At 59.6% G+C, this 16,864-nt stretch overlaps 1 protein-coding gene across 2 annotated transcripts in view; it reads left to right on the forward strand.

Annotated features, from left to right (window-relative positions):
- Positions 1-16,864, forward strand: part of ITPK1 (inositol-tetrakisphosphate 1-kinase) — a 137,539-nt gene that overhangs the window by 112,799 nt on the left and 7,876 nt on the right. For both annotated transcript variants that reach the window (XM_054567109.1, XM_054567110.1), the window contains 4 exons: positions 7,605-7,703; positions 8,096-8,136; positions 10,995-11,160; positions 15,779-15,846. In XM_054567109.1, the coding sequence (XP_054423084.1) occupies positions 7,605-7,703; positions 8,096-8,136; positions 10,995-11,160; positions 15,779-15,846 (374 nt within the window). The remainder of the gene's footprint in view (positions 1-7,604; positions 7,704-8,095; positions 8,137-10,994; positions 11,161-15,778; positions 15,847-16,864) is intronic.

Here is a 16,864-nt window from a genome sequence, read left to right on the forward strand (position 1 = left end):
CACCGGTCAGGTGACCAGGACATGCAAAATCATGGGAACATACCGATGGCAGCGTTCAGTAAAAACAATTAAAAGGCAAAGTTCAGTTGGAATGGCAGCAAGGAAGACAGATGAGCTGTTTGTGCAGGGGAAGGTTTGGAGCAGTGACAGGCCAGGTCGGGGGCGGCTGCCGCGCTGTTTCTAGTGGAACAGACCCTGGCCGGGGCGGGACTCGGCGGGGCGGGAGAGGGGACAGGCGGCCTCCAGCCTCATGGGGGCGGGAGAGGGGACAGGCGGCCCACAGCCTCGGGGGGGCGGGAGAGGGGACAGGCGGCCTCCAGCCTCAGGGGGACGGGAGAGGGGACAGGCGGCCCACAGCCTCGGGGGGGCGGGAGAGGGGACAGGCTGCCTCCAGCCTCAGGGGGACGGGAGCGGGGACAGGCGGCTCCCCGGCCTCGTGGGGGCGGGAGAGGGGACAGGCTGCCTCCAGCCTCGGGGGGGCGGGAGAGGGGACAGGCGGCCCCCGGCCTCGTGGGGGCGGGAGAGGGGACAGGCGGCGGTGCGAGGGCCACCCAGCAGGCTAGGAGGCACGGAGGCATGCTGACCACAGGCCCTGCACCTGTCGGGATGGGCCCAGGGGCCAGAGGAGCCGGCCTTGTGATTAGGGCACTGTCCACCCCTTTGCTCAACAGGTAAGCGTCTGCCACGTGCCAGGCAGTGCTCGAGGCACTGGGCCTGCAGGGGTGACCAGAGCCACAAGCCCGTGCCTCTGTAGAAGTGGAGTTCTGGCGAGGGAGACCGGCCACAGGGCGCTCGGGCCTCCCCGAGGCCCGTTCCACCTGAGACGGTGCCGCCCACCTGCCAGGGCCCCGCGGCCCGCCCCCGGCGAGCCGGGCCCCAGCCTGGCCTGCCGTCCAGCTCCTCTCCCCTCAGCCCAGCCCTAACTCGTGGCTGTCATTCCTGTCCCCGCGGCCCTGCCCATCGCAGGAGCTTCAGCCCTGCAGGTCCTCGGGGACAGTCCCTGCCCTGGGTCTGGTGTGCGTCAGGGTGAAGAAGCCCGGCCTGTCCAAGAGAAGGGGCCTGAGGCAGAGTCTCGGCACAGCTGTCCCCGGGCCCCGCCCCGTCAGTGCCCCCCAGGGCTTCCCTCACAGCCACGGGTGAGGCGGGGGTGGCAGGCAGCCGACACACCCCGGGAGCTGCGCGTGGACCAGTGGCCATGATTCAGAACCTACCCTCTCTCCTGTGGGTGTCGCACAGGGTGCCTTGCCCAGCATGGTACCCGAAGTAGCCGCTGCTGCTGCTGGGTGCCCATTAGGTACCAGGCCTCCCTAGCGAGGCTTGGCTCCTAGTTTAGACAGGAGAGCAGGGCCCAGCCAAGTTCAGTCATTCCCCAAAGCTTAGAGCTAATGAATGGTTAACCCCAGGTTCAAAGTCAGGCTTCCAAGCTGCACCTTCAAAGTGCCATCTGCCCTCCCCCCCCAGTTGTCCTCTAGCAGCCCCTGTTCATCGTCGGTCTTCTGTCATTCTGCTAGCCCTGGAGCAGCTGCCACCTGTCGGACGAGAGTGGGGCCACCTGGCAGAGCACACAGGGCGTGCCTTGGGACACCTGAGTTCCCACCCTGGTCCTGCCGGTGACTTCAGTGTGGCCTTGGACTCTCCTCTCTTCCTCCGGACTTGTGGACGCAGTTGGGACTTGCCCATCTCCAAGGCCCCCCGCTCCGCACTCCGATGACGGGGTCAGAGAGGGAAGACGGGCGTTTCTGTTCCCTAGGGGCCGCCGTCTCGGCTCTTAACAGAACACAACCCACCATCTCACCAAAAAAAGCCCTTTTCCAGCTCCCATCCAGAAATAAAGTTGGTAAATAAATAAGCAACAGCAGCCTTTCTTGGGGAACCAGAAATAGCCTCCCGGGCTCCCAGCGCTGCCTGTGAAGAGCCTCTGCTCCATCTCTGTTGGGGGCAAGGAGCTGCGGCGATGCTGCCAGTTTCCCAGGGTTGAGCGGGAGGACCCTCTGCTGCTTGTTTGTCCCATGGGATGGCTGGCATGTCTGCTGCCACCGAGGCGCTGCAGGGCCTGGTTCCTTCACCGCCCCCAGCTAGGTGCCCTGCCCTCTGTCCAGTCTGTGCACCCAGGCATCACCTTATCCTTAAGCAGGACCTTCGCATAGGCTGTCCCTCCGCTGGGAACGTGCCTGATGGCCCCTTTCCGCGTCCTCCTGTGTCTTCGCTCGGCGAGGCGCTGTGCAGTTGCACCCCCCACGTTCCCGTGCCCTTTGCGCTCCCTGTTTCGTGCCTTGCATTTCCTGCAAACTGTGCCTAGCTGTCCCTTTCCCCTGTCAGTCCATCCATCCGGTTTATCGCCCGGCCCCTCCTCCTGGAAGGTGAGCTCCATGAGGCCAGGGCACCTGTGCTCCTTCGTTACCGTAGCTCTGGCTCTTAGGACACAGCTGAGTCCCAGCACTCTTCTTTGTTGGACGGTTGCTGATGGACGGAGCAGTCGTCGTTTTCGACGGTGGTTTCCTGGGCGTGCAGCACATTTTGGCTGCACATCGCCAGAAAGGGGTTCAAGCAGTAAACACATCACGGTTTGCTGTTGCGGAGCCGGGAGTGGGGGCAGGCCGAGCGAGGGCCAGGGGTCCCTCCGGCCTCTGCCTGTGGGCTCAGGCTGGGTGACTGGGCTTGAACTGTGGGCCCTTCCCCAGCAGTGTGATCGAGTGGTCTCAGCCTCAGGCCCACCCCTGCAGCAGCAGTGGGGTCAGCAGCCAGTGGCGCCTGCTCCTTGGGGTGGTCAGCAAGCTCCAAATTAGGATAAAGGGAGCGTGCGTGTGCCTCTCTTCCTGGTGCACTTGGTCCTTTGCCACCTCAGCTGGATCCTGTCCCCAGCCAGGCTGCCACCTCACACGCCAGAGCCTAAAATTTCAGAAAGGCGGGGGTGTCTGACCTGATGCTGGACGTGGCCCACCCAGTGGCTACATCTTATCTCTGCACTTCATCTGGACCCCTCGCACTTCCAGGGGAGCGCTTCCCTGTCCTCCCCTGACTTCACTGGGATCTGGCGGGGGCGGGGGGGGGGGGATTCTGTGGGCTTGCTGGTGCATTGAAGGAGATGCTTCATGTGAAGCCTTTGCTTAGCCCAGTGTCCCATTTTTATTGATAGAATTCACGTACCATAGAATCCACCTTTTAAAAGTATACATACGATTCATTAGTTTTACATATATTCACAAAGTGTTACCACTATCTAACTGCAAACATTTTCATCACTCCAAAAAGAAATGTACCCATCAGCAGCCACTCCCCATTTCCCCATCCCCCCTGTCCCTGGCAGCCACCAATCTCCATTCCGTCCCTATGGATTTGCCTATTCTGGACATTTCAGGTCAGTGAAGTCATATAATATGTGGCTTTTGTGATTGGCTTCCTTCACTTAGCGTATTTTCAACATTCATCTGTGTTGTAGCATGTAGTAGTACTTCATTCCTTTTGTGGCTGAATAGGATCTCCCTGTATGGATATACCACATTTTGTTTATCCATTCATTAGTTGATAGACACTTGGGTTGTTGCTACTTTTTGACTGTTGTGAATCATGTTTATAGAACATTCCTGGACAGGTTTTCATGTGGACGTTTCCATCCTCTTGATTATGTATCTAGAGGTAGAATGTAACCATATTGTAATCGTGTTTAACTGAGGATCTGCCAGGCTGTTTCTCAAAGCAGCTGCACCATTGTACATCCCCACCAGCAAAATCAGCATTTGATATTTGTATGTATTGCCTGTCTTTGACTAAAGCCATGCTCGTAGGTGTACAATAATACCTCATTGTGGTTCTATGTGCACCTCCCGGACGGCTGAAGATTCTGAGCATCTTTCCATTTGTGCGGTTTGGTTTGGTTTGGTTTGGCCTTTCATATGTCTTGTTTTGAAAACTATTTAAATCCTTCACCCATTTTCAATTTGGGTTGTCTTTTTATTACTGGTTTATTGATCGTTCTTCATATGTTTTGGACACTAATCAGATATGTGATTGACAGATATTTCCCTGATTCTGTGGATTCTCTTCACTTTCTTGATAGTGTCCTTTGATGCACAAAAGTTTTTAATTTTAATGATGTCAAATTTATTTATTTTTATCTTGGTTGCTTGAGTTTTTAGTGTCTAAAAAACCATTGTTTAATCCATGATCATGAAGATTTAGACCTATGTTTTTCCTCGGAGAATTTTGCTGTCTTAGATCTTATATTTAAGGTCATGATCCATTTTGAGTCCGTTTTTGTATCCAGTGTGAGATAGGATTCCAACTCTTTATTATTTTATCTATCTATCTATCTATCTATCTATCTATTTATCTATCTTCTGTCTCTTTTTGCATGTGGAGATCCACTTGTCCTAGCATCAATTTGTTGAAAAGAATATTTGTCCCCTTTCTTGGCACCCTTGTGAAAAACCAATTGACTGTGGATGTATGGTCTATTTTTGGACTGTCAAGCCAGTTCCATCAATCTCTTCATCTGTCCTTGTGCCAGTACCACACTCTCTTGATTGCTGTAGCTTTGTAGTAAGTTTTGAAATTGGCACATGTGAGTCCTCCAACTTTGTTATTCCTTTCCGGGTTATTTTGGCTGTCTGGGTCCATTGCATTTTCACGTGAATTTCAGGATTACCTTGTCAATTCCTATGCAAAGAAAGCTGGGATTTCTATGTAGATCGTATTGTGGGAGTTTTGCCATCTTAATAATCTTACGTTTTCTATCCATGATCATAGCTTCTGTTGTTGTTTTGTTGAGGTCTTCTTTAATTTCTTTCAACAGTTTGTTGTTTTCAATGTTTAGATCTTTGTTAAATTTATTTCTCAGTATTTTTTGATGCTATTGAAATATAGCTATTTTCTTAATTTCACATTTGGATTGTCCATTGCTAGAATATGGAAATACAATTGCTTCTTTGAATATTGATCTTGTATCCTGTAACCTTGCTGAACTCATTCATTAATTCTAATCATTTTGGAGTTTTTGTGTGTGGATTCCTTGGGATTTTCTTTATGCAAGATCATATCATCTGCAAACAGAGGTAGTTTCGCTCCTTCCTTTCCAGCTTGGGTGCTTGTTTCCTTTTCTTGCCTAAGTGCAGTGGCTGACACCTCCAGTGCAGTGGTGAATGAAAGCGGTGGTCGTAGGTGTCCTTCTCTCGTCCCTGATCCTGGGGAGGGTCCAGTCTGCTACCACAGGAGGGTGTTCCTCTGGGTTTTTATAGATGCCCTTCAATCAGATTGAGTCTATTCCCTTCGATTCCTAGTTTGTTGAATGTTTGTCTCATGAAGCGGCGTTAGATTTTGTCGAGTGCTTTTTCCGCATCTGCTGATAGGATTGTGGGGATTTTTTCCCTTCTGTTCATGTGCAGTGGGTACTTTTTCTACCAGGGAGGCCGTGGTCAGTGGCCCGGACTCGGGAGCCAACTGCTGCCCGGGTGTGAGCCCCGCAGCTGCACCACTCGCTGTGTAAGGGACGTCACCTCTCTGTGCCCCATTGTCCTCATCTGTAAAATGGGGTGACTGCTTTCTCATGGGGTTCTTGTGAGAGTAAATGAGGTGCTTCACAGACTGTGTGGAGCAGTGTCTGCATATAGCGAGTGTGGTTCATCGAGGTATTGACTGTTAGCAGTGACATTGCATAGAAGTTTAGATGGGCCTGGGTGGGAGAAGTTGAGGAGGCCGTTGCAAGGCAAACTTAAAAGCCAGGCTGAATCCCCTGCTCTGAAAACCCTGGCTGCGGGGAGTCTGGAAACTCACAGGAGGCAGCCTGATGCCTGCAGCACTCGAAACCCTTCCCTGCGAGAGGATGGGCCCAGGCGGGCACTGCCAGGCCGGGGGACACCGTCCTAAGCCTGCCCTGCAGCATCCTCGCCTCATCAGGCCTGAGTCACGTCCGTCCGGGCGGGCTGGACTGCGGGGGCATGTTGGCAGCGGTGAGCCTTTGCACGCTTGCGTCTTCCCTCCACAGTCGCGGGAGGGTCTGCCAGCCCCTCAGCAGAGCGCGCACCCCGGCTCTGACCCCGGGCCGGGGGGGCAGAAGTGGGCCTGCTCGAGGTGGTGACCTGCAGCCGAGAGCCGGGATGTATCCCACCCTGATTTTCCTGACGTACCTTTCCCTGGCTCACCACGTGAGCCTGGCCCTTCATCCTGGCTCTGGCGTTGACCATCATGTGACCTTGGGCAAAGACTGCCTCTTGGGCTTCTGCTTCGGCACGGGCACACTGCCACAGCGCAGTGACCGCTTCGTGCGGAGGGCCCGCAGCACCGGCTGCCAGGGCGGGGCCGGCTCTGGCTCCAGGCCACCCTCCTGGGGCCCCTGAGAGCCTCTGCAGCCCCGAACCCTGCCCACACCCTTGCCTATCTGGAGTCTGGACTTTTTGGGGTGGGGTGTCAAGAAGGGACATGAAAACACCTTTCATGTGCTCTGTGTGATTCTTGGCGCTCGTTTTTATGAGGCCTGTGAGGCTGCACCTCGGCTTGGGGTAATGCACTGACCCCCTAGCCTGCCAAGCAGCTGAGACCTGTGGGAGACGAGCCGTCTCACTTGTTTACTTGGGCTCAGTTTCCAAGTTTGGGGGGGATGCTCCTACCCCACTAATGCTGAGCTTTTCTCGGCCCCTGTGCCCAGAAGTACAGGGTGGTCCCGCCTCCTGAGGCGCTGGTGGTCTGAGCAGGGAAGGGCACTAGACAAGAAGCAGACATACCAAACCAGTCATGTAATTTAACACTGAGTAGACAGAGTCGGAATGCGCTTGCTGTGCCACAGATGTGCCCTCCCTCAGAGCCTGGCACCAGCCGGGTGCCCCGGTGAGCGGGGCAGGCCCAGCTCCCAGAGCTTTTCCGGACACCACACTCCTCGAATCCAGTGGGTGGGCGCCCAGCACAGGAGCGCCCAGGAGTGCCCGGGGAGAAGCAGAGCACGGGAGGGGCGGCGCTGGGCCGGGGCTGGAGCAGCGAGGGGGTGTGCGTGAAGGAGGGAGGAAGCCGGAGGGAGCGGGCCTCGGCCGGTCTGCGGGGTCTCCACAGGGAAGGCGTGCCATGGCCCTTTAGTCTCCTGGCTGGCTGCAGCTTCCTCCTGGGGTGGTTTTGCAGGCTTCAGATGTGAAGCGAGCAAAGCCTCAGCCCAGTGCTGGACGGCGCTGAGAGCTCCGTGTGCAGGCTTGGTCCTGTGAGTGTAGTTAAGCCGATACAGCACGTGGTGCGGAAAAGTCTTTAATGAGCCAGAAAAATATTCGTAGTTTATTGAGTGAAAATTTGGGTTATGCAACAGTATTGTGTTGTAAAGCTCTGTGTATTAACACGTATGTGCTTAAATTAAAGCTAAGGAGATAGTGAGAAGGTGTGTGGTTTTTACTTTTCTTTGATCTCTGGTTGTACAATTGTATGTTGATTTTATAATTATAGAAATGTTGTTAGTGCGATTTTAAAATATTCTGTGGTGTGCGTGTGTTCACACACAACTGTGGAATTTGGGGCATCAGAGCGAGAGAGCAGGGCCTGGCTCTCCCGGGGGCGGGTCTGTCCCAGGAGGCGGGCCCTGGGTGACAGTGGGCAGCGGGCAGCGTGCTGACTTGGCTCCCCTCTGCCTGCAGACGACAGGATCTGCTCACCGCCCTTCATGGAGCTCACGAGCCTGTGCGGGGACGACACCATGCGGCTGCTGGAGAAGAACGGCCTGGCCTTCCCATTCAGTGTGTGCCGCCCCGGGCCCCGCAGGGAGGCGGGCGGGCCCTGGGCCTGGTGGGGCTGTCTGTGGCCCCTGGCTTTCAACTTTTGGGGGGTAGATCAAGGACTTTGATGCCAGGGAGGGCCTGGCTTTGGGTCCCCCCCGCCCCCACATACACACACACACTGTGGAAATGGGGGCTCGTGTGGTGTGGACAGAAGGTGGTCTTCCACCCAGCCCACCCTGAGTGCAGGAGCCGGCCACTGTGGAGTCGGCATGTCTCCCTGCCCTGCCGGCCCCTCCCCCAAGGGCCCCACGGGTTCCGAGCTCCTCCCTCCCTGTACCTGCCAGGGTGGGCTTGAGGATGAGCAACCGCACTGACCCCTCTCTGCTTTTCTCTCCCCCGCCCACCTGCAGTTTGCAAAACCAGAGTGGCCCACGGCACCAACTCTCACGAGGTGAGTGGAAGATTCGAGGACTTGACCAGCCCCGCTGGGCCCTGCCGGCGTCTGTAGGCTGCCTCCCGCACCTGGAGCCCCACCCCTGTCCTGCTCTGGAGGAGGAAGGGGCGCGCGCCTGCGCCCTGTCACCCATTCTCTATCCCCCGGGGGTCGTTCCTGACCCCACCTTGGGTGCCGAGGGACGGGCGCTGAAGATGGGAGTCCTGACCCTGCGTGGGAGACAGCGCCTGAGGCAGACGGTGCCTGTGCGATGCAGTGCAGGGGACACATGAGGTGGCCTTAAGGGGGCAAGAGGAGCAGGGGCTCCGATGGATCTTTGCCGCCCTCGCCACCCTCGGGAGCCACACCTGGGACGTAGCCTTCGGCCCTCCATGCTCCCTTGCATTGGGCACCACAGGGGCCTGGTCTGGAGGCCTCCCTGTTAGGCCCATGGGAGGGGGCGCTCTGGGCAGTAGACATTTGAACCACAGAGACGACCCTGGGAGAGCCTTGCCCTGGTAGCCCTACCGCAGAAATGCTCCCTGAGACCTCATGACTGGCCACGGCGACCCGGGCGGCGGTGCCCTTGGTCCCTGGCTTGTGTTTGTGTGGAAATGCCTGTAAACAGGCCTTGGCCACATGCTGTGGCACATGCCGCCACAGGGGCTGCGAGGCCACGGGCCACCTCTGCTCGTGGGAAGGAGCGTGGGGGGCAGGAAGCTGTGGCCCACTGCAAAGGTCAGCTGTCTCCAAAGGCCGGGAGCCCTCGCGGAGCCCTCCCCGCCCGGGCCTGCCTGGCCTCCGGGCCAGGCCCCAGTGGGGAGCAGGAAGGCCCCGAGCAGCCAGACTGTGCCCCTGAGCCCACGCGGCCCTCGCAGGCACCAGCCCCACCTGCAGCCACCCCCTCCCCCGCGGCCCTCTTCACCTGCGGGCAGCCATTTGTCACGGGTGTCAGGGTGGGAGGCCGCCCGCAGTCCAGTGTGGCTGGACCAGCCCCGTCAGCATAGCTCGGTCCGCGGGGAGGGAGGCGTGGTGCCCTTCACACAGACCTGGGGCCAGGCCCAGCCCTGTGCTTGGCCGGCTTTGGAGTGTCTGGCCCACGCTCGTAACTGGGGCTCTGATGGTGTTTGTGAAGGATGGGGAGCCACTGTGTGGGCTGCTGCCGTGCGGCCTGGCTCAGGAAGTGCTTGATGCACCTGCTGGGTTGTTGCCGAAGGGGCCGTGGTTCTGGATCAGACCCTCGGGTGTGGGGCCAGTGCCCTAAGGGGAGGCTGTCTCACCCCCAGCCCAGCCGTCCAGAGTCTGGCTCCAATATACACGTGTGTTCCTCACCCTGCTCCCACCCACAGTGTGCTGTTTCGGGGAGGGGCCCCTCTCCCCCGGGGGCACGGTCTGGAGTGCGGGAGACTCCAGGGGCTGAGTGTTCTCTGGGCCTCCCACCTCCTGGGAGGGTCTTAGCACTGGGGACGCCCCCTCTCGTGGTGCGCTCTCCACAGCCTGAGCCTGGGGCCCAGGTGGGGGCGGGCTCCTCACCTAATCGGGGGTGCCTGGGGGTGTCGCATGCAGTGAGGAGGACCCCCTGGTTGCATGCCAGCCCGCCTCTGGAGGACACCTCAGTGCACGTGGTTGGTGTGTTCACGGAACTATTGGGTTTTATGTTTTGTTTGCAAGCCAAGGCAAGCACACAGATTTATTCCACAGTGGAATACCCATCCCGACCTGTCTGAGGGCAGTTGGAAAATGAGGTTTATGCGGGGCAAGCACACCATGCGGTGCGGTGCGGTGCGGTGCAGCGCAGCAGGCGCCGGGGCTCGGGCCCAGCCTGGCCCCCCACTGTCTCCTACTCCCCTCGGCGGCTAAGGAAGTGGACACTGTGGGGCACGTGCACTTTCTGTTTCCCCCGCGACCTGGATCTCTACTTTTGCCCCGTCCAGCTGAGACCAGCACAGTGGGTGGCGCCCCGTGGCAGTTGGCACGAGGGGCGGCAGCGGGGCTGGCAGCCAGCTGTCGAAGCCAACATCCCCTCCCCGCAGCCGCCGGCACCTGGTGCCGCCAGCGCCACTGGCCTGCTGAGCATGCCCTGGGCAGACTGGCCTCAGCCACGGCAGAGTGGTTTTCTCTGCCCTCCCTCCCTCAGCTCCCTGCCAGACCGTCCCGTCGGAGACCGCTGTGCTGTCCCCCGAGGAGTCGGACTGGGGGCAGCATGTTCCTGTCTCTTACGCGTCAGTGTGACTTAGTGTGTACGAGGGCAAGGCCGTGTGCCGGGCAGGCCCAATCCCACTCCAGTCTCTGTCACTCCCTAGCAAGCCCCTGAGCTCCTCGAGGCCACGGTGTCCTCGCCTGTAAAAGGGGCGCAGTGACAGTGCCCACCGCCGAGCGGCACTGTGGGGACGGTACCAGGCGCTTCACGTGGTGGTGGGAACGGGGCGCTTCGTGGGGCTGGGCGAGCAGCCGCCCTCTCCACCTTTCGGGCTCCGCCCCCAGGCCTCCCCGCCCCGCCCCACAATCTTCTGTTTTCTGCCTCCCGCTCCTGGGCCTTCGTGGAGAATCCTTGAAGAATGTCATAAGGATTGAGTGGCCCATGACAAGGGGTCCTGCTCCCTGGGCTACAGTGAGAACAGCAGAGTTAGGCTGTGCAGCCAGCTCGGCCCGGCCTGGCCTGGCGAGCCTGGTGGTGCAGGATGTCCATCCCCCGCGGGAGTGGGTTGACCCCCCGGCGTCCTGAGTCCCACTCCACTCATCTTGCTCGAGACTCCTCCTGTGGAGTCCTCGCGCCACAGGGCAGAGACGGGCCTGTGGCAGGGGCAGGGGATGCACCGTGGCCTGGGAGGCTGCAGGGGTGCCGTGCCGACAGAGCCCTGTCCCTGTCTCCCCAGATGGCCATCGTGTTCAACCAGGAGGGCCTGAGCGCCATCCAGCCGCCCTGCGTGGTCCAGAATTTCATTAACCACAACGCTGTCCTGTATAAAGTGTTTGTGGTCGGCGAGTCCTACACGGTGGTCCAGAGGCCCTCGCTCAAGAACTTCTCCGCGGGCATTTCAGGTAACCAGCCCTCACGCCTTCTCAGATCCCCTCAGCCAGGGCCCCGCGTGGACCAGGACCAGCACCAGGCACCTGTCCCTGAGCGCGAGCCCCTGCCACCTGTGTAGTCCCTGGCGGGGGAAGCGGCGATCTGAAGGTTGCGCGAATTGTGTCCAGTAGAAAGAGACCTGAGCGCCCCTCGGATGTCAGGCGGCAGTGGCATTGGCAGGATGCTGCCTGCCTTTGGGGCATCTGAGGGGCCTTCTAGGGAGACCGGCGGCCCCACAGGCCTGGCTTTTCTTCAGCTGCTCACCTGACGCCCGCTGACCCCTGGCCATTTCAAAAGCTGACACTAGGGGAAGGATTTGCTGGTATTGGGGCCGCTCCAAAGGATGTCCCTGTGGTTCTGAACGCGTCTCCGAGGCAAGTCCCGGAAACCTTTGGAACGGGGCAGCATTTGCGGAATAAGCGCAGCCGTCCATGGGGGCCCCCGGAGGGCACTTGCTGGCCCTGGTGTGCTGTGCCCAAGCATGCTCTGCGCCAGTCCCCGCATGGGGCTGTCCGCCCGCCCCGTGGCGCAGTGCCTGGTGAGGGACGGGCCTTCCGAAAGTCCCTCTGCGGGTCTGCTGTCATGGCCCGCGCCCAGTGGCTTCGGGCCGCTCTCTTGAATGAAGTCCGGCTGTTCTTTGTCTCTCTCAGCCACGCTCCCCGTTAGAGCAGCGTGGCCAGCAGACGCGTTGGGAACATCTCCCCCGGTGCAGTGCCACCGGCCTGGTCCGGGCTCCGGGGGTCCAGGCGGCGGGTTCAGGGCATCCCCGGCCTTACCCTGGTCCCCTCCGGCCCCCACACTGGGATGGGGTGATTGGGGAGGGGGGCGACGCGTGTCTTGCAGGGGTCCTTTTGGATGTAACTGCACGAGCAAGGGGCGTCCTTGTAAATTGTGGGCCGCAGGGGCTGGTAGTTTTGAAAACGCCCTTTATTATTTTTCTTATTTTTAAAACATATATGCTTTAAGTCTTTGAGAAATGTATTAGGTTGAGTAGTCATACCTTAGGGAGCATCCTTTCTTTTTTTAGTCACTCCATCTCTCAAATTTTCCACAATTGCCTTCCTTGCCACACGGAAGGTGCCCCCCGTTATCTCCTGGTTGCAAAGCCGCTGGGCCAGTGTCCAGTGGGGTGCAGGCTCCGTGTCCTCTGTCTTGGGACGAGGGCTTCATGTCTGTGTGCCTTTCTGGGGCCATTTCCGGGTCGCCTCTTTGCTGTAAAATGCAGACCCAGCCGAGTGAGTGAACAGACAGACACACACCAAGCTGATGGCGAGTTGAGCTGAGGAGCTCCCAGTGTGTCCGTCACCGCCCCCCGAGCCAGTTCTGTGCCCGCTGTGTTGGGGCGTCGCCCACGGAACTGACGCGGGCTCAGTCTTTGCGGATGAGAAGCGCAGCCTTGTGGCGGCCCTTTGAGCTGGACCGGGTGACGGGGGCCTTCGGGCTCTGGGCCCTGCCCAGCCCCCACTTCCGCTCTCTGGTTCCCATTGCCCAGTTTGGGCACCCCCCTGCCCCTGCCCCGACCCCGTGACACGGGGAGCTGGGAGCAGCTGAGCAGAATCCTCCAGGACATGGGGCGGAGGGGGCGTGTCCTTCCCTCCAGAGCTGCCCTGCTCTTTGGATTCTCAGGGGCACTTTGGTTTTTACGCTTTCACGTCTCTGAAGTCAGGTGTGTTCCCAGCCAGTGGCCCCTTGCAAGCTGCGTGTCAGCTGGAACTGGAGTCAGGTTCTCACGCAGGGAGTTGACATCAGCCGCGCCAGCCGCCAGGGACACTTGCGCTCCCTGCCTGTGGTCCTCGGTCTTGGGGAGACTGTGCCCTCTCTCCTCCTCCCCTGCCCCTCCTCCGGTGCAGCAGGCTTATTTCCTGTTCCCTTTCCTCTGAGAACACAGCACCCCGAGGACCCTCTCCATCGGGCCCTTTTCCCTTAGTGGGGGGATGTAAATGAATGGTACTACCTAACACATAGGGAGGGGCCAGCAGACTTTTATCTGCAAAAGGCCAGAGAGTGAATATTTCCAGCTCCTTCATGGTTAGCTAATGCTGCCACTGAAGCGTGAAAGCGCTGGAGACATTGTAAAGGAATGGGCATGGCTGCTCTCCAATAAAACTTTATTTGTCAGCGCAGGTGGCAGGCCAGTGTGGCCTGCAGTCTGTAGTCTGCTGGTCTCTTCTCTAGAGCCTCTGAGCTCCGATAAATGCCTTATTTCCTTGTACCTGCTGTGCACCCAGCCCTGGGCGAGGGACCCGACGTGGAGCTGGTCAGCCACACATCTTGTCTGCATGTGCTTATTTTAGTGGGAGAAACCACACACCAGGGAAGAGATAATAAAAGGACTAATTGTGGCACCAGATGAAACGGTCTCAGGACAGTCCACCGGGTGAGGGGAGCTTCTTGGATGCTGCAGTCAGGGCTGGACCCCTGCAGAGGTGACAAGTATGTGGGAAGACCTGGACCACCGTCTGTAGCTCTGTGACCTACCCACACCCGCTCCCCCAGAGAGAGACATGGAGATTAAGCAAAAGGGGCTGAAGAAAGTGTGGCCGTAACTCATAGCTGCACCATTACGTTACTGGACATTTGGAGACTAATCTTGTCATTTACTCCTTATTTTGTAAATTGAGGACAGAAACACCCACGTTCCTCTCGCTGCCCTACCTCCCCTGCCGGGAGGTGGCGGTGGCTCTTTGCAAGGGCTCCCTGTCTCGGGCACAGAGTGGGCGGGGCCCAGGGTGTCCTGCTATCAGAGTGCAAGGGCCTGGCCCGTTCCAGCTTTGGAGGGACTGGGTATCTTACAGCTGCCCAAGGAGCTGGCGCCAAGGGCCACCCTGACCCCTTCTGACCCACCTCGGCTTCCCGCAGTCTCCTCAGTTAGCGGCCGCCAGCTATTCCCACTCCCTCCGCCTCTGCTCAGGCTGCACACAGAGGACCTGGGCCAAAGCCCGCTCTCCCTGCCCTGCTCTGACTAGTCCTCGGGCCAGGGCCCCGGGAGGGCTTAGCCAGGAGGAGGAACGTGTCCCCTTTGAAACGGGCCACACTTTGGATTGGTCTTCAAGCCATAAGGAGCTGCTGAGTGACATGGTCTGTCCAGTTCAGCGGGCACCAGGTCAGCCCCCCCCGAGTGCTCCTTTCCCGTCCTGGCAAAGGTCAGCACCTGGTGCACCTTGCCGCTCCTTCAGGCCTTCAAGCCTCGGAGCTTGTGTCCGTCTGCTCTGGGTGGCCCACCTCCCCCTAGGCCTCCCTGCCATCCTTCCTATGCCCGTGGGTGCCCAGGGTGGCTGGGGGGTGCCCTGAGCTCAGTGGGGCCGGGCCAGGCCAGGGTGTGGGGTGGGGAGGTGGGCAGTGCGTGCAGAAGGCCGGGGTGCCCGCACCCGCAGCTCGAGCCCCACTGCGGCCTCTGGCCCACGGGGCCCTCCGTCCCCGAGGCTCGCTCCTCTTGGCTGTCAGCGCTCAGGAGTGGAGATCGGAGCAGCTCAGCACAAGTCCTGCAGGGCGTTTATTCTCCCCAGGCTCCTCCCCAGGACCATCTCTCGGGCCCCCAGTCTGGACAGGCTCTGGTCGGAGCGGCGGGAGGACTGTCGGGCACACCGGGGCAGCCGGGGGCCTGTGTGCCTCGCTGGCAGGAAGGACGCCAGGTACACCTCAGCGCCCACCTGCTCGGCCTCCGCCCAGGTCACTTCCTCGTGCGTGAGCGCTGCATTGCTGGAGCCCTGGAGCCGCAGGAGCCGTCAGCGGCTGGAGCAGGGCCCTCGGCCTGGGCCCGGGTACATGATGGTGCTCGGCCTTCTGTCCCGCGTTGAGGGCCTGGATCCCAGCGACAAGCCAAGTGTCCTTGGGCACAGGGGCCACACGGTGACCCATGGCCCATGCCATGCTTGGGGGTTCACGGGATGGCGATAGGTGGCCTTTTCCGGAACCTGCCCAAGGCCCGTGGTGGTGCGATTCTTGCATTCGTGTGTCTGCTCTTCCAAGTGCTTGGGAACGTGCTCCTGACTGACCAGCCTTCCTTTCCTCGCCGAGGGGTGAAGAAGTAACCCGATCCCACCGCTCCCGTTATTCTCGGGATTGGTACCGCACAGAAAGGGAGCTCCGTGGGCAGGTCCCGGCGGGGGCTGGGCCCGGGAGGCCGGGTGAAGCGGCATTGCCAGGCCGCTGCCCGGGGCCTTTGCTGTGTGGGCACGTGGCGTCTCCTGCTCACGGAGCCACACGCCGTGGCCCCTGTCTGGGTGCCATGTCCGGAGGACACATGACACACTTTGGGAACACGGCCTTAGGTATTGGGGAAAACCAGGTCTGATCCTGGTCAATGGTAGCCTTGCTGGGCTCTAACGAGCGGGTCATTTTCATTATATGTGGAAAGAAAATTTGAAACAGGAGCCGCAGATGGGCCTGTGTCTGTCCGTGGTGTGGAGTCTCCTCGGGGTGGGGGTGTCTGGCTCGCTGGGCCCCAGATGGCTGCTGCTGGGCGCACAGCCCACAGGCCATTGCGGCCACCACCCCTTGTGTCTGTGGTGGTGCTGCCCCCTGGTGTCAGGCAGTGGAGTGGCCATTCCTTTCAGCTACTAACTGGCTTCTCCCTGTTTGCTTTTTCAGACCGAGAGTCCATCTTCTTCAACAGCCACAACGTGTCCAAGCCAGAGTCGTCATCGGTCCTGACCGAGGTGTGTCCCTCTGGCTGGGGTGGCCTGGTGTGAGCCTGCTGTGGGTGTGCTCTTGGCAGTGGGTCCCAGGGCTGAGCTCTCAAATGGAGCTGGGGGGCTGGGACCCGAAGAGGCTGCAGAGACCCCTCTTGCTTGCTTGCTCGCTCCTGGCTTTCGTGCCGATGACTTCCTGCCCCACCTGCACACCGCTGGGTTACTCCAGGTACAAGACTGTCTAACTCTGCTCTCCGCATGAGGAAGCCGCCCCCCCGAACCCCCGTCAGGAGGAATTTGGTGAAAGGGGTAGGAGGCAATACCCTCTTCCTTTGCTTCCCTTGCCCACGGGAGCCCTGTATGTGAGGAGCCCGTTGCTGCTTCTGTGAGTGCCGGCCTGGTTCACGGGGGGCGTTGAGCTCGGAGTGCTGGATGTTACTGTGTGTCCAGCTCCTTCCTGGGTGCCCCGAGCCAGCCTCGAAGGGGCAGGCCAAGTGACCCCGCTTTCCCGAGAAGTGAGGCTGTGCTCAGCGAGCCTGAATGGCTTCTCCAAGCTCACAGGGCCACCCACGCAGGGACAGGGCTGGACTGGACCCTGTGTCAGTCTGGTTCCAAAGCTGGGTCTTCCGGGAGTTTAGGGCTTTTTGTCTCACTAGAGACTGTAAAGCAGGCATTTAAAAGCTGCCCAGGGCTGCCCTCTGCTGTCCCTCCATGGCCAGGAAGCCAGAAGCCTCTGCCACCACTTCCTCTGAAGCGGGGGCTCTCTGCTGGGTCTCCTGCTCCCGAGTCCCAGCCGTCCTGGCTCTTCTGGGAGGATTTGCCCGTGTCCCCTTCCCTGCCCTGGGCTGGCCCACCAGCAAGGCCCAGGGCAGACCCCGCCTCAGGCCCCAGCCCAGGACACCTGTCCATTTCCCCTGTGTTCCCGGCTCCTTTGGGGAGCCAGCGCTGTGCCGAGGGCTTGAAAGAGCACAGATGCGGGCAAGGACCTGGAGGGAACACAGGCGCCTTGGGGAGGCTGACAGACGCTCCTCAGGAGCGTCCGTAG

The sequence above is a fragment of the Pteronotus mesoamericanus genome, unplaced genomic scaffold, assembly GCF_021234165.1.
Source record: "Pteronotus mesoamericanus isolate MK-2021 breed Mesoamerican mustached bat unplaced genomic scaffold, CSHL_Meso_final contig_182, whole genome shotgun sequence".
Lineage (NCBI taxonomy): Eukaryota > Metazoa > Chordata > Mammalia > Chiroptera > Mormoopidae > Pteronotus > Pteronotus mesoamericanus.